Genomic DNA, 25,974 nt, shown 5'->3' on the forward strand with positions numbered 1-25,974 from the left:
TACGTAATAGTTATAATTAAACATAATTAACTCTGTAATTAACTTAATTAGAAGCTAAGGCCGATAAGTAAACCTTAACATAGCATAATGATAATATTATATTCTTAATTTGAAACTTGATTCGCATACATTACGTGACTACTGAATGGATAATCATGAATTCTGGATCATGCTCTTTTCCCACGTATGAAACGCCCTTCTGTTTTGATAACAAAAATTCTAACCTAGGTTGCTTTCTTGAAGAAAGTTTATACTTTTAAGTTCCTGTTTAATCAATTTTAGAAAGTATGTTTAGTTGGGTTTAAAATCTAGATTTCCTGAATCGGTAGTTGAAGATGTACCTCTTTGATTTCTAACTTTACAATTCTATCACTTTGATTTGTCCTAATGGCTCCAAGACTATATATATATATATATATATATATATATATATATATATATATATATATATATATATATATATAAAGCTACGACCAATGAGAAAGGAACATTAAAGCAAGAAAATAAATTTGTACCGAAACATACAAAACTAACTACTCGCAAACAAAGAGGTAGCTGCAATTAATGTTAGTGACATTTTGACACTATGAGCTCATATGATCCTAGTAGGATACATGTGAGGTCTTTATTCCAGTGAGCCAGTGAGGTGAGGAGCAGGAACACACGCATATTCAAGTAGGAACACATCCATGTTCCTCACTTGAACTCAACTATGCTCCTCATATGTCTTCAGTTCCCTTCACGTAGAAAATTGAGTTTTAGGTTTAATAAGTTCAGATGAATTGCAATCAGGTCTTATCAGGTCATTAATAAGTTTCAATCAGGTCTATAAGTTTATTATTTCAAGTTTACACTCTTGCATCACGTCCGATTAGATCCTATGATGCAAGTCAATCAGGTTTGATCAGTTCTTACCCGGTCAATCAAACCGGCCAAGTTCCAATAAATTCATATAAGTTGAATTCAGATGATGTAAGATGTAATTAGTCGGGTAGATAATAAGACCTTACTACAGTTTGCTATAAATGTACGTACTTACGTGATGACCTTATATGTGTCACGTAACAAAACCAATAATGGATAGTTCGAGTCATCCGGTTCAAGTCTTGTTGAGTCTAATGCATGCTCTGCTGTTGCACATGATTAACGAATCAACTATACAGGGAAAAAGATTAGTTAATTAACTTATCATATTTCAGACAACTCCCACCTTAATTTATATAATTATAGGGTTACAATTACAAAGTAACTAGTTGGATCAGAGGCCTGTTTGGCAATATCAGACTGCAAAACTTTTGTTACAAAATTGCCTTATTAAGCTTTATTTATATTTTATAGCAGCATTGATTTTGTTATTGGCATGTACATTGTACGATGAAGTTTAACGGGCAGAAGGAAGGGATTGTGCTTGAAGAAAATACGTAAACAACGCGAGCGAACTGCTCGGTTTGAATATAGGCACAGCATGGCCTGCTCCTCTGAATGTTGCAAATGTAACACCCTTATATTCTTGATACCAACCACTCACCTGTAAATTAACAACCAAATTAATCAACAATTTGTATACAATATTAGTGTTTCTTTGCAGATTTACCAGAAGTTTAAAAACAAAGAAAGACGGAGAGAGTACAGTACCTGCTTTTCATGGTACCATGGCCTCCAAGGTTTAATAATTGGTAATCCAAGAGCATTTAAGCTATATCTTGTAGACAACACAGGAACTCTTCCATCTGTATCTCCACTGAAGAAACCCCAAAAAAAAGAGCAAACTTAATCTAACAATAAGTTCACAAGTAATATGGATTAAAACAGAACATGAATGATGGATTAAAACAGAACATGAATGATGAATTTACCTGTAGACCCATATTCTAAGACCAGCAGAAATTAACTTCTTGTAAATAGGAAGTACTGATGGCTTTGAATCTGCCCAGTTACTAAATATTGTTAAGCTGCACCAATTAAACATCATAAACAAATTAAGTTAACATATTAAAAAAATCACTAATAAATAATTGGAGTATTTAATTATATAAGATTAGGTTTTCATAATTACTTGCATATGCTCCAATTCCTTAGCAGAACACCATCACTAACATGAAGAGCCTTTTGAACATCTGGTCTATTGTAGTAACTTCTTGCATAATCATCCAAGCATGGGTCATAGCCACCCATGATTCTTGGCATCTGTTTTTGCACCAACAAAGGGGAATATGGCATGGGTAATAGTTAAATATTTTAGTTTCCAATTTAAATCATAACACATAAGCATGTCATGTCATCATTGTGACACGTCTTAAATATCGCATGTTGCGACCTTTATCATTTTCGTTGTATTTAATCTCACCATTTTGGAGGTAGATTTGAACATGACTTCCATTGATCCTGAACCATTTTTGGTAGAATTGGCGATACAAACAGCAGTGTACAAGCTGTAAATATCAATCTCCTTGTACTGTTTTAAGACCTCGTCCACAGCTTGGCTACAATCAGGGTTGTTCCAAGTGTTATCGCTGTTGAAATCACAACTATCTCGTATGATTTTGTGTGTTTCATCGGACACAACGGCGTGACTCCATGCATAGTCCACCAACCCTCTCCAGTCATCAGGGTCTGATGTCTCAGGATTACCCATCTGCACATATACAGTACGAACATGTACTTCACATATTCCGTTACTAGTTATTAAGTACTTCGTATTAACAATCTCCGTCCAGATTTAATTGTCACATGTCACATTTTTTTTAATTTGTCTTAAAACAAAAGTAGTCTACTAGGTACTAGGTAGCACAATAAGTATAGTTAATATATATACCAAGATGCCCTTTAGGTCAACGTAAAGAGAAGAGCCGTTGTTTCTGTCATGGATGAGCTCGGCCAATTCTGGAACGTATTTCCCTGCCCATTCAAACAAGGGTAATACGTACATGCAATAGCAAATTATATCATGGATATACATGTGCACAATGCTCGGTCATCAAATAATATTTTCACAAAACAATTCGTAAAACCCTATGCTCGATCGACTTCTTTATGATATCACCCTTAATTAAGCAAGCTAAACACAGATAACAAATATCTGCTCCTAGATTCTCCTTATTAAAAGATACCATAAGAAATGACTAGGATAGTATGTCATAATTTTTTGAGCTTTAAAGTAGAGCTGGCAAATATGTCGTGTTGAGTCGTGTAACATGTTCAGTTGTTCATGTCGAATATAAACGGGTTGGGAAACCAAAAAAATGACCCGACCCGTTTCATAAATGTTCCTTGTCACTACAAGAAAGTGTACTATTAACGACGGGAAATCCCGTCGCTAAAGGCCAATAATTGTTGATTAACGACGGGATTTCCGTCGCGAACCCGTCATGAAAAGGGGCCGTCGTTAACCCGTCGTAAAAGACATTTGCGACGGTTGTTCCCGTCTTTGTTGGGTTGTTATCCCAGTCGCAAAAACCCTTTTTGCGACGGAATTTTTACCCGTCGTTATTAGGTTGTCATAAAAGATACAGAGTTTTGTAGTGTGTTTTGTTGACCCGTTAAATTAATTAAGGATTATTCTTAAATGGACTTGGTCCACACTAAATTTATGGTGGACCATGCCTTAAAATAAAGTTAACAACTTGTTCCTAATTCATTTTGGCAATTTATTAGGATTATTATGAAAAAAAATGTCAAATTATTGTCGTTGATACATGTTGTGCTTGAATTATGTGATTTTAAGTCACAATTCTCTTTTAAAAACATAGGGTTACTATGTCTAAAATATTTGGTGTTTAATTTATTATAGTTACTATATGAACAATAAAGGTCACTATGAGTGTAAAAAGGGTGTTAGACAAAACTATTAATTTTGGGTCCACACTAATATTATTGTGGACCAGGTCCACGCAAGAATAATCCATTAATTAAACGTGTCTAGTTCTTATCGTGTTATTGTATCGTGTCCGGTTCTTATCGTGTTATTGTATATATTGTGTGAGATTTATCAGCTCTATATTGATGTACAATTTCATAATCATGGATTTCAAGGCCGGTGATATACTCATAATGAGACAAGAAAGCATGAGTACGTACGTACCTGCGTAGCTCTCCCCCGCAATGTAAAACGTACGGTTTCTATATGTTGGAAACTTGAGGAACCACTTTTGAATAAATTCATAAGCATCATTAGCTGAACAAGCAAGGATTAATCAGAGTCTAATATAAAATCTGAGAGTTAACAATGATCATATCAGATAAGAGATATTCATATATACCAGTAAATTCATCCCCAAGATTATCAAAATCGGTACTAGTGTGCGTATAGGAGAAGCCAACTCCAACAGGAGATTCTAGGAACAACATGTTTGCTTCTACATGATGGTGTGCATGTAATACAAAGTTAATTAAGATATAATATATTCTAGCTTGAATATTAAATTAATTTTTTTATATAAATAAGCACACAAAAAATATTCATTGATTTTAATTCTAAGCAATAAAGCAATGACCTTTATTCCAAGAAAAAGGGTTGAATTTAAGGCCACCACCATTAGTGTGCACTAAGAAAGGGCCAATTTCTTGTGTTGCTCCATAACCAACAGAAGAACACCCTGGACCTGAGACCAAAATTTATTATATATATGAGAGTATAAAACAAAAATGTGACAAGAATAATATCAAATTAATATTGTTATTAAACATATACTTAAAAGTTAATGGGTTTGTGAGCTAAACAACAAAAAATGTATTTTTACTTTTAGTTGGAATATATGCTTGGCCTTTTGTAATGTGTCGTTTGTTAAGGTCCATAGAATATTTGTTTCTTCCTATCCGCTAATCATATATGCGGAGTATGTACCAAGGATTTTTTTGGCCATATTTCATCGGATCGGGTTCGGGTCGGTTCATTTTGGGTTTCGGGTCATGAACAGGTGGGATCGTATCAGGCCACTTTATCACTCGGGTTTACGTCGCGTTGGTTTCAGGTCGGTTTTTTTCTCATTTCGGGTACAAGTCGGGTTCGGGTCTTATCACTACAAGAATTTGTATCTTTAACGACAACCTAATTACGAGAGGTCAAAAATCGCGTCGCAAAAGCCTTTTGCGACGGGGCTAACAACCAAACAATGACGGGAATAACCGTCGCAAATGTCTTTTACGACGGGTTTACGACGGATTTACGACGGGATTTCTATTAACGACGGCCCCCTTTATGACGGGTTCGCGACATGAAATCCAGTCGTTAATGAACGATTATTTGCCTTTCGCGACGGGATTTCCCGTCGTTAATAGTACAATTTCTTGTAGTGTATATAGCCGGGTTTGAATCGAGTTTGTAGCAGTTAATCTCGGATTCAGGGCAAGTACGGATCGGAAAATTTTCAGTTCGGGTTCACTCTCGGACACGGGTTAAGATCGAGTCCAGTAATTACCAAGTTTTTAACCTATAACTATTTTTTATTATATTTAAAAACTGATTATTAATTTATTTTAAATTGAGATGTATCTAGACCAAGTCATCGTGCGTTCTTGTCAAGGAAATACATTATACGTATATAAAGTTAATTACGAGTCAATAATCGATTTGGTCATCTCAAAATGTTAAATCGTAAAACTCCAAATAACTAAAATTTTGTTATGATCGAAACTCGCTTATTTATATAGTAATATAGGTGAAACATTTTAACTTATTGTAGAAACAAAACAAGTTATATTTTAGCTTAATTTTGCTTATTTAAATAATAACGTTAAGCTAACAGGATTCCATTTTTCCAGATCAAGTAATTAAAATTAATAATATAGACTTATAGTTGAAGTTACTATTTGGTCAGATCAATGGCAGATCGGATTGTCAACTATCGGGTAAAATCATGTATCGGGTTGTCACATGTCGAGCCAAAACATGCTTCATCGAGTTACAAACAGTTTTCGATTCACATCAGGTCGGGTGTTGAAATAGTGTCGAATCGTGTTAATTCAATTTTAAGTCGGGTCAATTTTTAACAGCTCTACTACATACGTAGGTCAAGAGTTTAACACCTCCTTTCACTTTTATATTTATGTTGTCTTTCCGAATGAGTAGCAGCGGTGGATGTTCTACTTCGTATATGACATGCATAGGTCAAGCCCTTCCCAAACATAAAGCTTTACAGTGAAACTTTAGATCTAGCCCTCAACCCCAAATCCTCCACGTACTCCCCACCCCACCCACACCCAGAATAAATTTAAGCACAATTGTCTATTAATCTATTTCTCTTCCTAACTAAATTGTTTAAAATCTGTCAATACGTACTCTTTAGCGCAAAAAAATAAAAATAATCATAAATATACCGTATGTGTTATTATCAATTTTCAGTCTTTAATTAGATAAAGTGGCTTGGAATTTTAATGCAATGTCCATCATATATAATTAATGTGTGGTACATTTTGTAATACATTACTTATATGAGCAAATTACATATAATTGTACCCGTACACTTAATTATTAATGTTGAGAGTGTAGGAAGTATAGGCTATAAATGTATATAGTACTTTCTCTGTTCGAATTAGTTATGTTAATTACGTCAATAAAAATATCCCAAATTCTTATATGAGACTGTCCTCGCCATCAACTGATGGTGAGACCAGTTCACACTTGCGAATTTAGGTATGTTATTTCTATAGTTTAGACATGTTACTTTTTTTTATATATAATTTTAGAGGAGGTACTTTTTTTAGTTTAGGTATGTTACTTCTATAGTTAATACATGTTACTTTTTTTATACGGAGTAGTTTTAGGAGAGATACCTTCTTAGTTTAGGTATGTTACTTCTATAGTTTAGACATGTTACTTTTTTTTATAATTTTAGAGGAAGTACTTTTTTTTAGTTTAGGTATGTTACTTCTATAGTTTATACATGTTACTTTTTCTATACGGAGTAGTTTTAGGGGAGATACCTTCTTAGTTTAAGTATGTTACTTCTATAGTTTAGACATGTTACTTTTTTTTTTAATAATTTTAGAAGAGGTATTTTTTTTAGTTTAGGTATGTTATTTCTATAGTTTAGACATGTTACTTTTTTTTTATAATTTTAGATGAGGTACTTTTTTAGTTTAGGTATGTTACTTCTATAGTTTAGACATGTTACTTTTTCTTATACGAAATAGTTTTAGGAGAGGTACATTTTTAGTTTAGGTATGTTACTTCTATAGTTTAGACATGTTACTTTTTTTTATATAAATTTAGAGGAGGTACTTTTTTAGTTTAGGTATGTTACTTCTATAGTTTAGATCTGTTACTTTTTTTTATAGTTTTAGGGGAGGTACGCTATTGGTTTCGCGCTCGTCACACCATCAAGTTGATGGTGTGACTGGTCTCACAGGAGACGCGCTGTAAAAATATTCATCAAAAAACAAAAATATACAAAATGAGAATAATATGAAACGAGTTATTGTGGCGTATGCTTACCTCCATTAAGCCATAAAACTAACGGCTTCTCATCGGGTAGAGAAGAAGCCTCGTAGAACCAATAAAACAACGCCCTTTGGTTTTTTTGGTACACCGTTACATAACCGGCATAGTGTCGGAAATTGACGTCCGGTTGGCCGGGGAGATTAGTCACAAGATGGTTGTTTTCCGAGGGGTTTTCCTCATTGTTGTCAATGTAAGAAGGCTTTATTTTGAGCCTAGAACTATCTATAGGCTCTATATATAATAGTAACACAATAATAATAACAAACACATAAAATGGTGTCTTTGTAAAATCCATTTGTAAGAATATTGTTTGAAGAAAAATGTGAGGATATGAAAGAGGAACCAACTTGGGCTATTTATAATTGCACATTTGCACTAAACGAAAATTAAAATGTGGGCCATTTAGTTTTTATTGGGTTGGTGAATTTCTGACATGGATTATTATATCAATGGGCCCTTGCTTAGATATCAGATATGTAGGTTTATAGGTTCGGTAAGTGGATGTTCCATTTAAAAAAGAATAAAAATAAAAAATATTGAAAGTATGTTCTATTTGCCACTCCATAATTATTTTCAAGGTATTTACTTGTGTATTTATTGGAGAAAAATAAAGTGATAAAGGCAAACCCGGGGTAAAAAAGTAATCATATTGTGGAAGCTTATAAATAGCAATTGGTGTGATAAACTAACCAAAGATCAACTACAATTCACAGGCTGAGAATGATAAACTCAAAGGGCTACATCCTAAAATTAATACTCCCATCGTATTTTATTAGGATGTATATGGTGGCCGGCATAAAAATTAAGAAAGTTGATTTTTTTTTTTATATAATAACTAGTTTTTATCTCGTGCGACGCACGAGTTACGTATTTTTTACCATTATGTTCATATGGATTTGGTATTCGAAAATCAATTCATTCAACACTTATATGAAAATGTAAAAATAATTAATAAAATGTCCGTTCTATCTTCTCTTTAAAAAGAATCTTTAAGAGTAACAAAAATGTTGATTAAAAGTTGAAGATGATGAAGGGAGGTTATGAATATGCAAAGAGTTTTTTAATTAATATTCAAGAAGAGGAAATTAATATCTTTATTTTTAAAAACAAAAATAAAAAATAAAGAGTTTTCAAAATATTTTTTGGTTCTACTACGAGGAGTTCCCACCGCCTTCGGCGAGGTAATCTCCTGTGGGAGTTTGCATGGGTACCTCGATGGGCAGCATCCCTCCCAGTTGAGATTTTTTCTATTCCCAAGGCTCGAACCCGAGACCTTGGTTAAGGAGCAAGAGGCCGTTAACCACTCATGCCAACCTCAATTGGTAAGAGTTTTCAAAATATGGCAAGTGCCAATAAGTTTTTATGTTTTAAAATATTAAGGTCGCAAGTTGCGACAACATTTAGTTGTCGCAATCTTACGTGTCATAGTTTAATTGGTACATGCATAAAGGCGTCACGTAGCCTATAAGTCATCATAATATTTTTACTATCAATGCAATATTTTTACTGAATATGTAAACAAGGTAGTCGATATAAAAAAAGAAACAAATTAGATTGTTAAGATTTTCCTACCATTTTTTTTAAAACATGTATAATAGGATATATATATATATATATATATATATATATATATATATATATATATATATATATATATATATATATATATATATATATATATATATATATGTCATGTCATCATTGTAACACGGCTTAAGTTCGCATGTTGCGACCTTTGTCATTTTCGATAAAGATATATGTAGTACTCCCTATGTCCCAAACCATTTTCCCCGGTTTGACTGGACACATTTTGCCAGTGTATAACTTTGACCATGCACCGATATCTTTAACTACTCCCTCCGTATTTAATTAAAAGATACAGTTTGAACGGCATGTAGTTTTAGGAGGAGAGTTGAGTTTATTAAAATAAGATGAAAATGAGATGATATTGAGTTATTTCTTCTGTCAATAAATATTGCACCATCTTGTTTTTTAGTTACACTATTCACACTATACTTTTGGTAATTTTTTGTGATTCCTACCTAAGAAATTTTTTAGTCATGTGAGACATTGTTAGATTACTATGGATATATGTTTTCTAAATATGAAATTTTTATAATTTTTACTTATACATAATTCGAGATATTAAGAGTAAAAGTATGCATTGGAAAACGTAAAATCAATCATGATGCAATATTTAAAGAACTGAGAAAGTATTATTTATTGTAAGGAATTGATAGTGGTTGAAATATTTATTGTAGTAAAAAGAGGATGTGAGTAAGTGTGGGATCCACAAGAAGGAGAGAAAAATTAATATAATTTGAAGTGGTGACCATGACATGCCAAAAATAGAAAGTATGTGTTTTAATTAAATACGGCCGATTATAGGAAGCGTATCTTTTAATTAAATACGGAGGGAGTAAAAGTTAGAAAAACTTATACTACGTAAAATGTTAATATTTTGAAAATATATATTAAGATGAATCAAAAATTATATTATACGCTAATATTTGTTTTCGTAAACTAGAAATAAAATATTGTCAAATTGAATTGTGTGAATAGTGCAAAAAGTCAAAATGGTGCAAGTATAATTTAACATATGAGTGAATAAACTTTTTATAACTTTAGCTAATGTATAAATAGAGATATTAACGGCTAAAGAGTTGCATTGACAAGCGTAAAATATCAGATGTTGCAAGGAAAAAAACAGAAGTAGTATATGTTACTCAATCTCCCTCTATTTTTTCAAGAACAACGAGTCGCATTACTCACACGTGGGTTATACTCTTAACATAGTCAATAATATGTTTGTGGTCGAACTCATTATTGATCATAGCAAGATTATAGGGAATTTATGAATTTGAAAAGGAAAGGGGACAAAATATATATATATATATATATATATATATATATATATATATATATATATATATATATATATTTGCCGAATTATTATAGTGCCAAGTAGGAATATCTTATGGTTTCTGCCAATGAAAAATAAGATTTCTAATTTATTTTTGAATTAAAAAAAATTGAGTGTCATGCATATAATTATTTAGGTGCCACCTAGATATTTTAATTAATATATACAACTCCACCCAAAATCAAACACTCTAATAATTAAAAAATAAATGTGAAATAAAATTTATCCAAAATCAAACACTAATCTAAAATAAAATTCAATCAAAAATAAAATATTAATCCAATATTAAAGCGTCACGTAGGAAACCTAATGGTTTCTGCCAATGAAAAGTGAGATTTCAAAATTATTTATGAATTAAAAAAGTCGAGTGCCACATAGATGTTTTTATTAATTAATTATTAATATTACGCATAAACAATTTCATCCAAAATCAAGCACTCTAATAATAAAAATGAATCCAAAATGAAATTCAATCCAAGATAAAAATAATAATAAAAAAAACTAATCAAATCTAATCTAATATATAAAATATAACAGTTGAAATATATAGGATTTTTAATTTAACTTATCAATTTAATAGAATCCGTGCATCGCACGGGCTAAAATATTTGCTGAATTATTATAGTGCCACGAGGTAATCTCATTGTTTCGGCCAATGAAAAATAAGATTTTTAATTTATTTTTGAATTAAAAAAATCGAGTGCCGTGTAGATAATTAATTAGGTGGCACATAGATATTTTAATTAATTAGTTACTAATATATACAACTCCATCAAAAATAAAAAAAACCAATCAAATCTAATCTAATATATAAAATTTATAAAATATAACAGTTGAAATATATACGAGTTTTATATTAACTTAACCATTTAAGAGAATCCGTGCATCGCACGGGCTAAAATCTAGTCTAAAATAAAATTCAATCCAAAATCAAACACTAACCCAATATTAGAGAGCCACGTAGGAAATCTAATTTTTCGGCCAATGAAAAATAAGATTTTGAAATTATTTTTGAATTAAAAAAGTCGAGTGCCATGTAGATAAATTATTAGGCGCCATGTAGATATTTTTATTCATTAATTATTAATATTACGCATATACAATTTAATCCAAAATTAAACTCTCTAATAATTAAAAAATAAATCTAAAATGAAATTCGATCCAAAATTAAAACTAATATAATCTAATATATAAATATAGCAGTTGGTATATATAGGAGTTTTTTTAACTTGATAATTATTAGAATCCGTGCATCGCACAGACTAAAATCTACTCCCTCCGTATTTATTTAAGAGATACACTTGGCCGGGCACGGGTATTAAGAAGAAGAATTGAATGAAATAAAGTAATAAAACAAATGAGGTTGGGTAGATATTTTAATAAGTAAAACAAGTGGGGACCATGTCATTTTAGGGGGTGGAGGTGGGGGTGGGGTGTAGATAGATTATTTAATTAGATGCTGGGGTTGATAAGTTACTAAAAATGACAAGTGTATCTCTTAAATAAATACGGCCGAAAAAGACAAGTATATTCCTTAAATAAATACAGAGGGAGCAGTTAACTAATATTTTGACGAAAGAACACTGAAAATACATGGAACTATTGATACAAAATTTATTTATTTTTTCTGCTTAATTGGATTTCGTTTGTTTCCTGATAAGATTTCAGTCTTTTGTTCAATGGTTATACTCATCACACAACTTGGTCAATGAAGAAAAAATCAAGGGCAGGAGTCTATGTGTTAGATTATGATGTGTACCTTAGTATTCATTTGTGCACATGTGAGTCATTAAAGCATGCATCAGTGCATCACCATTGGTGATCCTTCACTTAGGACTCCAAAACAATTATACTCCGTATTTGTAACAATTGTAAGTCCTTATTTTTTAAACCTCATTTCAGAATCAAACATCCAATGGTAAAACTATTAAAAAGTAACTTTGCATTTACTAATTATGAAGGAAAAAAAAAATTCCAATTTTTTTTTTGTTTTTTTGAGAATTTTTTTTTCTGAGAAAAAGAGTTATAGGAAATGAAAATTATTGTCATTTTTTATAATTCATCCAATATAACTGTTTTTCAACTTCTTAGCCCCAATTGGAGATGATCTTATCATGCATTTTCATGTAAGTAATGAGTAGTTGAAAGGATTTGCGGAAAAAAAAAACATAAATTGTAAGTGGTATAGATTACTTGAACTCTTAATTAAAGCACTGGAAAGGATTCAGGTGAAAGAAATGACTGAACTGAGGCTCCGAGACATACATTAAACGAAAATGATAAAGGTCGCAACATGCGATCTTTAAGTCGTGTCACAATGATGACATGACATGCTTATTTGTCATGATTTAAATTGGAAACGAAAATATTTAACATATATATCTTACTACTATTATACATGTTTCAAAAAATGGTAGAAAATCTTAATATTCTAATTTGTTTCCTTCTTTATATCGACTACCTTCTACATATTTTCATACGGAGTAGTAAAAATATTGCACTGATAGTAAAAATATTATGATGACTCATAGCCTATGTGACACCTATATGTATCAATTAAATTCCGACACGTAAGATTGCGACAACTAAATGTTATCGCAACTTGCAACCTTTATCATCACCCTACATTAAATTGTCATAAAAATTTTCTAGCAAGAGTAAGAATTAATAGAGGATACTAAGGGTATACTCGTAATTGTACTATTGTACCATATTATTATATATATGAGTCTCAGGCACCCGTATTAGAGTAAGCCGTATCATTATATTCACATGGTATCAAGAGCCCTAGGTTTTCTTTAGATCCAAAAGCCCTAAATCTGAAAATACAGAACGTCACGGCATTAAAGAAACACAAAGAAGAAAAAAAATTTGATTATCATACCTGATTGTCACGAATTTGGTAATCATCCCTTTTCCCATCATAAATTTGGTTTACTTTTCTTCTTTATTTCGTGAGTTTTTGCTACAGATTCCCAAGCACATTAATTTGTGTTTTAATAGCTCTTTGCTTCCGCTCATCCAACTTGAATATGATTCCAACCACTCCAGTCACGACGTCACCGGAAAATCCGACCACCCCTGCGCGGGACTCCACATCTCTGCAGCAGCCCCATGGTCTTGTACATCCCTCTTCGTCAGGTCTGCAGCCACATACGACTGTTGGGGCACCAACGATAGGTGTCACACAACCCCAGTACGTCGGAGAACCCCAATTCCCGACTACCTTCACGTGGCAGCCAACCCTTCCGACACCGCGTCGTCTCTTTGAGGTAAGCACCACTCAGGCCGTCAATGCTGGGAATCATGGTGCACTCGGCTCTTTTGGTCGAAATACTGATGCATATGGTGGTGGTTATGGGGGCTCCACTTTTGTGGGAAGTTCAGGATTGTTCCCGCCCGTTAGTACACCGTCTGGATTCGGTCCTCCGCCCGGGTTTTATCCTTACGGCCCAAATCTCTCTCAATTGTCTGGAAATTTGGTAACTTCGACATCTAATGTTAAAAATATAGTTACTACTGTTCTTACTACTGTTGAAAATTATTTACCATGGCGTACGCAGTTTGAATCTTTTTTAGTTTCTCATGGTCTGCTAGGCTTCATTGATGGTTCTATTCCTATGCCGAATATGTTTGTGATTGATAATCAAAACCGTCAAACTATGAATCCTGATTATTATCATTGGTTACGAATTGATCAAACTATACGTTGTTGGTTATGCGCAACTTTGTCTCAAGATATGCTTGTTGAAGTGCATGAAGTTAAGTTTTCGCATTTGCTTTGGGAAAGACTTCAATCTCGTTTTATGCATGCTAGTATGGCCCGTTCTATGGAGTTGAAAACTTTGTTACAACATGTTGCTAAGCAAGAATCTCAGTCTATGGAATCATATTTGCGTGAAGTAAAAATTCTAGCTGATTCTCTGGCTGCGATTAACTCTCCAGTTTCTACTCATGACTTGATTTTGCACACCGTGATGGGTCTTGGTCAAGATTATGATGCCTTGACAAGTCAGTTTCTACATTTCAATGATAACATTACCTTTATTGATGTTCGTCGGGCATTGTTAAGTCACGAACAACTTATTAAAGCTCGTCAGGCTAGGGAACAAGGTTTTGCCACACATCAAGCATTCTTGGCAAGTACTCGTTCTGTGTCGAATAGATCGGATAACAACTCCACTTCCTCTACTACAAGGACGTACTAATTCTGAGGGATCCCGTAGCAACAATGTGAAGGAAATAATGCCCTTGGTCCAAGTATGCATTCAATGTTAAGTCTAATAAATGTGGTTCAGTATTAATTAAACAAGTTAATAATTCAGTGAGATCAAGTGAGCTGAATGCCTAGCTAGAGGCCGCTTCAGTTCAAGTGGAATTAATGATATTAATCCACAGCTTACTCTTGACTGAACCCGTAGGGTCACACAAATAGTACGTAAACGGATCAAGTATTTAATGGCATTAAATACTCCATCTATGGATATTCGGAATCGACGGATCTTGGTTTCAGTGGGAGCTGAGATCGTCACAGGCAAGAAATGAATACTCCGGAAACGATGATATTGCCGGAAACGGAAATATGGATCGTATCGGAAATATAAATATTATCCAAGTCGTAGATGTTGCCGGAAACGGAAACATGGTGCGTATCGGAAAATATTATCGGAAATGGAAATATTGCCGGAATCGGAAATATTGCCGGAAACGGAAATATTGTCAGAATCGGAAATATTATCGGAATCGGAAAATAATTCCGGAAACGGAAATATTAAATATTTGTTCGAAACGGAAATTGATTCTGGAATCGGAAATATTAAATATTGTTCGTATCGGAAATGAATTCCGGAATCGGGAATTTAATCGGAAGCGTATCGTACGAATTAGCATCGGACGAGGCCCGCTAGACGAAGGCCCAGCACGAAGCCAGGCCATCGCCCAGCGAGCCAACACGCACCATCGCGTGCCAAGCCTCGACCAGGCCCAACGCAAGGCCAGGCCCAGCCAAGGCCAAGGGCGCGCGCGCGAGAGCACAACAGCAGTGGGCCGAGCGCTGTGCGCCTAGCGTGGGCCGCAAGGCTTGCGCGGGTGTACGGTGCTCGTGCAATGCTTGTGCGGGAATCCTAAAGCAATCGGGATTCGAAATATGATTAAATCCTAAAACTATTAGATAATGATTATTTAATTAGAGTCCTAGTAGGGTTATAATTAAATAAATTAGTATCCTAATAGGATTCCAAATCCTTTTCCATAACTCTATAAATAGGTGCCTAGGGTCACATATTTACAGAGATTATTCAAGTATTCAAAGTGAGTTTTTGAGAGCAAAATTCAGTCAAACATTTGCCTATAAAGTGCCGAAAATAATAGTACCTTAAGGGCGATTCTAGTTGGTCAATCTTAAGGCGGATCCGGACGTGCTGTGGACTATCTACGGAGGGACGACACTTGGAGTCCTAAAGACTTGTTCTTGTTCGGTTCGGGCGCAGTTAGGGAAGGCACGCAACAAAAAGTATGCATCTAAACTATGCTAAATGATTATGTGTAAATAATATGTTTTCCTGGCTTTATGGTTTTTCCGCATGATTTATGAATTGTCATATGTATCATAACCTAACAGTGGTATCAAGAGCCTCTTATTATTTTCATAATCTAAATTGCATGAACATGGTTAAATATTACAAATTTGCAAGAATTAAAAGGGGTGATTAATTTTCGTAATTGTTAATTAATTGCAAATTGCGTTTATTTTAATTATACGTACGCAGTTTTTCGGCAGTTTCTTCGTTACTCATCCAAATCGAGTGATTTTTGTGTCAATTCCGCATGTAAAAGGCATTCTAAAATTTTGACAAAAATAGTATTTTCGGCCGAACCCAGAATTCTCAAATTCGAAGCCTAACTATGACTTTTCGGAGGTTTTAGTTTTTCGAATGCAAAATTTCGTAAATTTAAGATGTTAAATTAAATATTTGCGATTCTTGTTGATAAATCTTGAATTTTTGATTGACCTACTGTATATGTTTAACAAGTTTGAATGCCTAGCCTTGTTAATTATGCAATCTAATTTGTAATTATGATTAATTTGTTGAAAATTAGAATAATTTAGAATTAATTTGATTTTCATAATTAATTATAATTTAATTAGATACCTATGATAAATTACCACCGTAAAAATTGTAAATTTATGATAAATTTTAAATTTTTATGACCTAGACTTGAATCCATGTTAATCGGATATCAATTGAATAATAAATTTTCGATTTTTCGCCCTAAAATTATGAAATTAATATTATTTATTAATTTGTCATTAATTTTAAATATAAATTTTTTAAATTTTATGCGATTCGTTCATATAACTTGCACGCACAAAGCAATGGACGCTACGTGTTACCCTTGAGGGGTGTTGTATAGTGCGGGCATGTGACGACGAGCAAGGGAGCTCGTCGCCCATGCGGCACGAATGCAATGAGCAAGGCCATGGTGCACGAGCACAAGGCAGCAACCCTGCCTTGTGTCGTGGGCTATGAGCAATGGACGAATGGGCGAGGGCGAATGCAAGGCACAGCAGTCGCGTGTGGGCAGCAAGCGAGCTGCGCCACAACGCGCACTGCCTCGCGCAAGCGCGCGGAGCCTCGCGCGCAGCGAGCGCAAGCTCGCGTGCCACGAGTGCTACGCCCAGCGTCGATGCCTCGCGCAGCGAGCGCTGGCGAGCGCGCGCAGCGAGCGCTGGCTCGCATAAAGCGAGCGCTGGCGAGCGAACGCAGCGAGCAATGGCTCGCGTGCATCGAGCGCTGGCGCGCGCGCAGCGAGCACCAGCTCGCGTGGTGCCTTGCGAAGGATAGCAGCAGCAGCGATGCGACGCAGCGCATGGGCTGCGCGCACATGGCCAGCGATGGCTGTGTGCGTGTGGCCCATGGGCGTACGTTGCGTGGAGTTGTTGCGTTACGATTAGATCGTTTTGAAATTTTAATTTGAAATTATCAGTTTACGTAATTTTAATTAATTTTAAAATTAATAATTTAAATTATTTTCTTGGATTTTAATTTTGAATATTGTAATTATAATAAATTTTGAATATTGTAATTATAGGTTTACCTAAAATGTTCTTAGACGTACCTATCAACCAAGAATAGTTTCTAGACTATTAGCAAAAGGCTTTTGCTTACCTAAGATGTTTTAGGATTAAGTCGACAAACTGTGCTTAGTTCTTCAATGATTTTAGGATCTTGGAATCATTTTATTCACACCTGCCGGAACACATAACTTGAATAAAATGCTTAATAAACATTGAATTATGCATGTATGCTAGAATTTAAGTTTTTTTAAGAGAAACTGTGAATAGTTATTTATTTGTTTATTCTTTTCAATTGTAGTTTTTAATATGGAAAACAACAATTCATTCAACATTCGATCAATTCTCGAAAAGGAGAAGTTGAACGGGAAAAACTTCCTTGACTGGCAAAGGAACTTGCAAATAGTTCTTATGCAGGAAGAAAAGGAGTATCTCCTAGAAGAGGCGATGCCCGAAGCCGCAGGCGACGGGGTCACTCAGGCAGCCCTCAATCGTTGGATTGATGCCAACAAGGATGTGTAATGTCTAATGCTCGCCACCATGAGTGCGGATCTGCAGAAAACGTTCATCAACTCAGATGCTTTCACAATCATCAGTGAGTTGAAGAACATGTTCCAAGATCTGGCTCGAGTCGAAAGATTCGAGACTCATAGGCAAATTCTTGAGACCTAGCTTAAGAAAGGCGAGCCCGTAAGTCCACATGTTCTCAAAATGATTGGACTCATTGAGAATATGAGTCGGATGGATCAGCAATTTTCTCAGGAAATGGCTATAGACACCATCCTCCATTCTCTTCATAGCGGGTATGATCAGTTAAAACTGAACTACAGTATGAATAGTCTGGACAAAACGCTCACTGAGCTTCACGGTATGCTGAAGACCGCTGAAAAGACGCTCAAAAGTGATAAGCAGGATGTGCTTATGGTACGTGGGGGCAAGTTCAAGAAATCTGGAAAGAAGAGGAATGCTAAGAAAGGTGGCAACAAGGCCAGCCCAACTAAGCAAACTGGCGCCAAATCTGTAAAGAGGAAGGTCAGTCAACCCACTTCTGCATCCGAATGCTTCTACTGCAAGAAGAAGGGGCATTGGAAGAGAGATTGCTTGAAGCTAAAGGAAGATCTGAAGAACGGAACAGTCGTTCCATCTTCAGGTATTTTCGTTATAGACTGTATACTTGCTAATTCAACTTCTTCGGTATTAGATACAGGTTGTGGCTCACACTTATGTTCCAATCCACAGGGACTAAGAAGAAGTAGAAAGTTAAGCAAGGGTGAAGTCGACCTACGATGAGAAATGGAGCACGGATTGCTGCATTAGCTGTAGGAACTTACTATTTGTCGTTGCCCTCCGGGCTAGTTTTGGAACTGGAAGAATGTTTCCATGTTCCAAGTCTTACTAAAAACATCATTTCAGTTTCTTGCTTAGATGCTAAGGGATTTTCCTTTTTAATAAAAGACAATAGTTGTTCGTTTTATTTTAAGAGATGTTTTATGGATCTGCTAGATTAGTCAATGGACTTTATTTATTAGATCACGACAAACAAGTATATAACATAAATACCAAAAAGGCAAAAAAGGATGATTCAGATCTCACCTATCTGTGGCATTGTCGATTAGGCCATATAAACTTGAAACGCTTAGAAAGACTTCAAAAGGAAGGAATTCTAGAACCATTTGACTTAGAGGATTATGGTAAATGCGAATCATGGTTACTTGGCAAAATGACAAAGCAACCTTTCTCTAAAGTTGGAGAAAGAGCAAATGAACTATTGGGTTTAATCCATACAGATGTATGTGGACCAATGAGTACAAATGCTAGAGGTGGTTTCAGCTACTTTATCACTTTCACTGATGACTTCAGTAGATATGGTTATGTCTACCTAATGAAGCATAAGTCTGAATCCTTTGACAAATTCAAGGAATTTCAGAGTGAAGTAGAGAATCAATTAGGCAAGAAGATTAAGGCACTGCGGTCTGATAGAGGCGGTGAATATCTGAGCTATGAATTTGATGACCATCTGAAAGAATGTGGAATTCTATCAGAATTGACTCCTCCGGGAACACCACAATGGAACGGTGTGTCAGAACGGAGGAACAGAACCTTGCTAGACATGGTCAGGTCAATGATGGGTCAGGCCAAACTTCCATTAGAATTTTGGGGACATGCACTAAATACAGCTGCACTCACTATAAATAGAGCTCCGTCTAAAGCTGTCGAAAAGACTCCATATGAGTTATGGTTTGGAAAGCCTCCAAATGTGTCTTTTCTTAAGATTTGGGGATGTGAAGTATACGTCAAACGATTAATTTCAGACAAACTTCATCCAAAATCTGACAAATGTATCCTTGTGGGCTATCCAAAGGAAACAAAGGGGTATTACTTCTACAATACATCTGAGAACAAGGTGTTTGTTGCTCGAGATGGTGTCTTTTTGGAGAAAGATCACATTTCCAAAATGACAAGTGGGAGAAAAGTAGACCTCGAAGAAATTCGAGTCGAACAACAAACTCTAGAGAATGCTCAAGATGACATTCAGGATGAAACTCAGAGATCTTTAGAAGAATCTGGTGAGAATCATGGTCAATCTAGAAATGTTACCCCGCGTAGATCGCAAAGATATAGATCTCAACCGGAAAGGTACTTAGGTATTTTGACGAACGAGAGCTATGACGTTCTATTACTTGAAAGTGATGAACCTGCGACTTACAAACAAGCTATGACGAGCCCTAGCTCCAAGCAATGGCAAGAAGCCATGCAATCTGAATTAGACTCCATGTCTGAAAACCAAGTATGGGATTTGGTCGATTTGCCAGATGGCTACCAAGCCATTGGAAGCAAATGGGTTTTCAAACTGAAAAAAGGACAAGGATGGGAAACTTGAAGTTTTCAAAGCTAGATTGGTTGCAAAAGGTTACAGGAAAGTCCACGGTGTGGATTACGATGAAACCTTTTCACCAGTTGCAATGCTAAAGTCTATTCGGATAATGTTAGCAATCGCTGCATATTACGATTACGAAATATGGCAGATGGATGTCAAAACTGCTTTCTTAAACGGCGTTTTAACATAAACTGTGTTTATGACACAGCCTGAAGGTTTTGAGGATCCAAAGAATGCTAAAAAGGTATGCAAGCTAAAGAAGTCAATCTACGGATTGAAGCAGGCATCCAGGAGCTGGAATATACGTTTTGATGAAGCAGTCAGTGACTTTGGTTTCATCAAGAACGCAGACGAATCTTGTGTATACAAGAAGGTCAGGGGGAGAAAAATTGCTTCCCTAGTATTATATGTCGACGACATATTACTTATCGGAAATGACATTCCTATGTTGAACTCTGTCAAGATTTGGCTTGGGAAATGTTTTTCGATGAAAGATCTAGGAGAAGCACAGTACATATTGGGCATCAAGATTTACAGAGATAGATCTAAAAAGATGATTGGACTTAGTCAAAGCACTTATATCAATAAGGTGCTTGATAAGTTCAAGATGGCGGACTCCAAGCGAGGCTACCTACCCATGTCTCATGGAATGACTCTAAGCAAGAATCAGTGCCCAAAAACACTTGATCAGCGTAGACGAATGAATGGGATTCCATATGCATCATTGATTGGTTCAATAATGTATGCTATGATATGTACACGCCCGGATGTGGCGTATGCACTCAGTGCTACGAGCAGATACCAGTCAGACCCAGGAGAGGCGCATTGGACTGCTGCCAAGAATATTCTGAAGTACCTGAAAAGGCACAAAGATGACTTCCTGGTCTATGGAGGAGATGATGAATTAATTGGTGTAGTCCCCTCCATTAAAGGACCAATAGCCCTGTATTGTGATAATAACGGAGCTATTGCACAGGCAAAGGAGCCTAGACACCACCAGAGAGTCAAGCATGTACTTCGTAGATTTCACCTTCTACGAGAGTTCGTTGAAAGAAAAGAAGTCGAGATAAGCAAAATTGGAACTGATGACAACATATCAGATCCATTGACTAAACCTCTGCCGCAGGCGAAGCACAACTCGCACACTGCAGCTATGGGAATCAAGCATATTGGAGAATGGCTTTGATGACCCTGTTTAATGTTTTAAAGTTTTAGAGTTTAAATCTTTGTAAAACATTATTGGTTAATCATTCACAATAAATGAAAAGAATTCATTTTTCCATTTAATTTGTGGTTTATTAAATGATGAGTCCCTTCAATTTGACGATATATTCAAGATAGACTGTCAGGACCAGTCCTGTGACTAAGAAATGTCTATCAAGTGAACTTGAATGTCAAAGGTTGAAAATGGTCCCTAGTCGGAGTTTTCTATAAAATTGGACGCATAGAAAACGTTAGACGACTAGAATGCAAGATGACTAGTAGTTCTGTTTCTTGAACTATGTGGACATGGCAATGTCATAATCATTTGCATAGATACTTACTTTGGGAAGACTAGTATCGGACAAGACCTATGAAACTTTACTGTAAGAGATGAAAATCTGTCATAAGTAAATTTCATTAAAATTATTAGACACTAAATCCTCAATACCTGAGTGATTTAAGATTACTTGTTTGAGAACTGGTTGCTTTGACGTTGACCAACCGTCGCACCGTAAAAGGAGGCTATAAAGGCAACGCTCAGGTAATCACCTATCAAACGAAGTCTAATCTCAAGATCGCAAGATTGGGATTGTCCTCCCATAAATCGGGATGAGATGCTTAAAAGTTGTACAAGGCCACTCGGAGAGCTAGAAACTGTGAAATGCATGGCCGTGCTCGGATGAATCATAGGCTATGATTATCTGTTTATTTGATCAGTTGAACTCTGAAACCGAGGAACACCTCTGGACATAATAAGGATGACAACTCTTACCTTATGTTCAAGAGCAAGCATCGAGCGACAAAGGAATTAGGAAATGCACACTTGTCCCTAAGGACAAGTGGGAGACTGAAGGAAATAATGCCCTTGGTCCAAGTATGCATTCAATGTTAAGTCTAATAAATGCGGTTCAGTATTAATTAAACAAGTTAATAATTCAGTGAGATCAAGTGAGCTAAATGCCTAGCTAGAGGCCGCTTCAGTTCAAGTGGAATTAATGATATTAATCCACAGCTTACTCTTGACTGAACCCGTAGGGTCACACAAATAGTACGTAAACGGATCAAGTATTTAATGGCATTAAATACTCCATCTATGGATATTCGGAATCGACGGATCTTGGTTTCAGTGGGAGCTGAGATCGTCACAGGCAAGAAATGAATACTCCGGAAACGATGATATTGCCGGAAACGGAAATATGGATCGTATCGGAAATATAAATATTATCCAAGTCGTAGATGTTGCCGGAAACGGAAACATGGTACGTATCGGAAAATATTATCGGAAATGGAAATATTGCCGGAATCGGAAATATTGCCGGAAACGGAAATATTGTCAGAATCGGAAAATATTATTGGAAATGGAAACATTGCCGGAATCGGAAATATTGCCGGAAACGGAAATATTGTCAGAATCGGAAATATTATCGGAATCGGAAAATAATTCCGGAAACGGAAATATTAAATATTTGTTCGAAACGGAAATTGATTCCGGAATCGGAAATGTTGAATATTGTTCGTATCGGAAATGAATTCCGGAATCGGGAAATTAATCGGAAGCGCGTCGTACGAATTAGCATCGGACGAGCTTGCTAGACGAAGGCCCAGCACGAAGCCAGGCCCACGTCCAGCAAGGGAAACGCGCGCCACAACACGCCAGCCCAAGGCTGCGCCAGGCCCACCGCAAGGCAGGCCCAGCGCGCGCCCAAGGCTGCGGCAGTCGTGGGCTGCGATGCTCGGGCTGTGCGCGCGCGCGCATGGCGCCCCTCGTGGGCTGCTGTGCGTGCGTGGGTGTTTGTGTTCACATACGAAACCTAAAACGTACAGGATTCGTTTAATGTCTACGCTCATCAAGTGTTTTTGGGCACTGATTCTTGCTTAGAGTCATTCCATGAGACATGGGTAGGTAGCCTCGCTTGGAGTCCGCCATCTTGAACCTATCAAGCACCTTATTGATATAAGTGCTTTGACTAAGTCCAATCATCTTTTTAGATCTATCTCAGTAAATCTTGATGCCCAATATGTACTGTGCTTCTCCTAGATCTTTCATCGAAAAACATTTCCCAAGCCAAATCTTGACAGAGTTCAACATAGGAATGTCATTTCCGATAAGTAATATGTCGTCGACATATAATACTAGGAAAGCAATTTTGCTCCCACTGACCTTCTTGTATACACAAGATTCGTCTGCGTTCTTGATGAAACCAAAGTCACTGACTGCTTCATCAAAACGTATATTCCAGCTCCTGGATGCCTGCTTCAATCCGTAGATTGACTTCTTTAACTTGCATACCTTTTTAGCATTCTTTGGATCCTCAAAACCTTCAGGCTGTGTCATAAACACAGTTTCTGTTAAAACGCCGTTTAAGAAAGAAGTTTTGACATCCATCTGCCATATTTCGTAATCGTAATATGCAGCGATTGCTAACATTATCCGAATAGACTTTAGCATTGCAACTGGTGAAAAGGTTTCATCGTAATCCACACCGTGGACTTGCTTGTAACCTTTTGCAACCAATCTAGCTTTGAAAACTTCAAGTTTCCCATCCTTGTCCTTTTTCAGTTTGAAAACCCATTTGCTTCCAATGGCTTGGTAGCCATCTGGCAAATCGACCAAATCCCATACTTGGTTTTCAGACATGGAGTCTAATTCAGATTGCATGGCTTCTTGCCATTGCTTGGAGCTAGGGCTCGTCATAGCGTGTTTGTAAGTCGCAGGTTCATCACTTTCAAGTAATAGAACGTCATAGCTCTCGTTCGTCAAAATACCTAAGTACCTTTCCGGTTGAGATCTATATCTTTGCGATCTACGCGGGGTAACATTTCTAGTTTGACCATGATTCTCACCAGATTCTTCTAAAGATCTCTGAGTTTCATCCTGAATGTCATCTTGAGCATTCTCTAGAGTTTGTTGTTCGACTCGAATTTCTTCGAGGTCTACTTTTCTCCCACTTGTCATTTTGGAAATGTGATCTTTCTCCAAAAAGACACCATCTCGAGCAACAAACACTTTGTTCTCAGATGTATTGTAGAAGTAATACCCCTTTGTTTCCTTTGGATAGCCCACAAGGATACATTTGTCAGATTTTGGATGAAGTTTGTATGAAATTAATCGTTTGACGTATACTTCACATCCCCAAATCTTAAGAAAAGACACATTTGGAGGCTTTCCAAACCATAATTCGTATGGAGTCTTTTCGACAGCTTTAGACGGAGCTCTATTTATAGTGAGTGCAGCTGTATTTAGTGCATGTCCCCAAAATTCTAATGGAAGTTTGGCCTGACCCATCATTGACCTGACCATGTCTAGCAAGGTTCTGTTCCTCCGTTCTGACACACCGTTCCATTGTGGTGTTCCTGGAGGAGTCAATTCTGATAGAATTCCACATTCTTTCAGATGGTCATCAAATTCATAGCTCAGATACTCACCGCCTCTATTAGACCGCAGTGCCTTAATCTTCTTGCCTAATTGATTCTCTATTTCACTCTAAAATTTCTTGAATTTGTCAAAGGATTCAGACTTATGCTTCATTAGGTAGACATAACCATATCTACTGAAGTCATCAGTGAAAGTGATAAAGTAGCTGAAACCACCTCTAGCATTTGTACTCATTGGTCCACATACATCTGTATGGATTAAACCCAATAGTTCATTTGCTCTTTCTCCAACTTTAGAGAAAGGTTGCTTTGTCATTTTGCCAAGTAAACATGATTCGCATTTACCATAATCCTCTAAGTCAAATGGTTCTAGAATTCCTTCCTTTTGAAGTCTTTCTAAGCGTTTCAAGTTTATATGGCCTAATCGACAATGCCACAGATAGGTGAGATCTGAATCATCCTTTTTGGCCTTTTTGGTATTTATGTTATATACTTGTTTGTCGTGATCTAATAAATAAAGTCCATTGACTAATCTAGCAGATCCATAAAACATCTCTTTAAAATAAAACGAACAACTATTGTCTTTTATTAAAAAGGAAAATCCCTTAGCATCTAAGCAAGAAACTGAAATGATGTTTTTAGTAAGACTTGGAACATGGAAACATTCTTCCAGTTCCAAAACTAGCCCGGAGGGCAACGACAAATAGTAAGTTCCTACAGCTAATGCAGCAATCCGTGCTCCATTTCCCACTCGTAGGTCGACTTCACCCTTGCTTAACTTCCTACTTCTTCTTAGTCCCTGTGGATTGGAACATAAGTGTGAGCCACAACCTGTATCTAATACCCAAGAAGTTGAATTAGCAAGTATACAGTCTATAACGAAAATACCTGAAGATGGAACGACTGTTCCGTTCTTCTGATCTTCCTTTAGCTTCAAGCAATCTCTCTTCCAATGCCCCTTCTTCTTGCAGTAGAAGCATTCGGATTCAGAAGTGGGTTGACTGACCTTCCTCTTTACAGATTTGGCGCCAGTTTGCTTAGTGGGGCTGGCCTTGTTGCCACCTTTCTTAGCATTCCTCTTC

The 25,974-nt window shown here is 36.1% G+C and overlaps 1 protein-coding gene across 2 annotated transcripts; it reads right to left on the reverse strand.

Annotated features, from left to right (window-relative positions):
* Positions 1–1,158: 1,158 nt before the first annotated feature.
* LOC110787154 (serine carboxypeptidase-like 31) lies at positions 1,159–7,768 on the reverse strand. 2 transcript variants are annotated; one of them, XM_021991727.2, is made up of 10 exons: positions 7,433–7,768; positions 4,494–4,601; positions 4,260–4,355; positions 4,082–4,174; positions 2,816–2,898; positions 2,348–2,635; positions 2,057–2,187; positions 1,857–1,952; positions 1,636–1,741; positions 1,159–1,528 (listed from the first exon to the last, which is right to left on the reverse strand). In XM_021991727.2, exons 1-10 carry the CDS (start codon positions 7,731–7,733, stop codon positions 1,382–1,384), a joined length of 1,449 nt encoding a protein of 482 aa, XP_021847419.1. In that variant the 5' UTR covers positions 7,734–7,768; the 3' UTR covers positions 1,159–1,381. The 2 variants fall into 2 exon arrangements, with proteins under 2 accessions (XP_021847419.1, XP_021847427.1); XM_021991735.2 differs by lacking the exon at positions 4,260–4,355.
* Positions 7,769–25,974: the final 18,206 nt, after the last annotated feature.

The sequence above is a fragment of the Spinacia oleracea genome, chromosome 6 (genome assembly GCF_020520425.1).
Source record: "Spinacia oleracea cultivar Varoflay chromosome 6, BTI_SOV_V1, whole genome shotgun sequence".
Lineage (NCBI taxonomy): Eukaryota > Viridiplantae > Streptophyta > Magnoliopsida > Caryophyllales > Amaranthaceae > Spinacia > Spinacia oleracea.

What these genes read in the sequence shown, in the direction of transcription:
- LOC110787154 (XM_021991727.2), bottom strand. Translation starts at nt 7,733, where the DNA reads ATGGATTTTACAAAGACACCATTTTATGTGTTTGTTATTATTATTGTG. An exon ending in TGCGGGGGAGAGCTACGCAG is followed by an intron (nt 2,899 to 4,081) that starts GTACGTACGTAC and finishes TTGAATGGGCAG; the next exon opens with GGAAATACGTTCCAGAATTG. An exon ending in CTTAGAATATGGGTCTACAG is followed by an intron (nt 1,742 to 1,856) that starts GTAAATTCATCA and finishes GGGTTTCTTCAG; the next exon opens with TGGAGATACAGATGGAAGAG.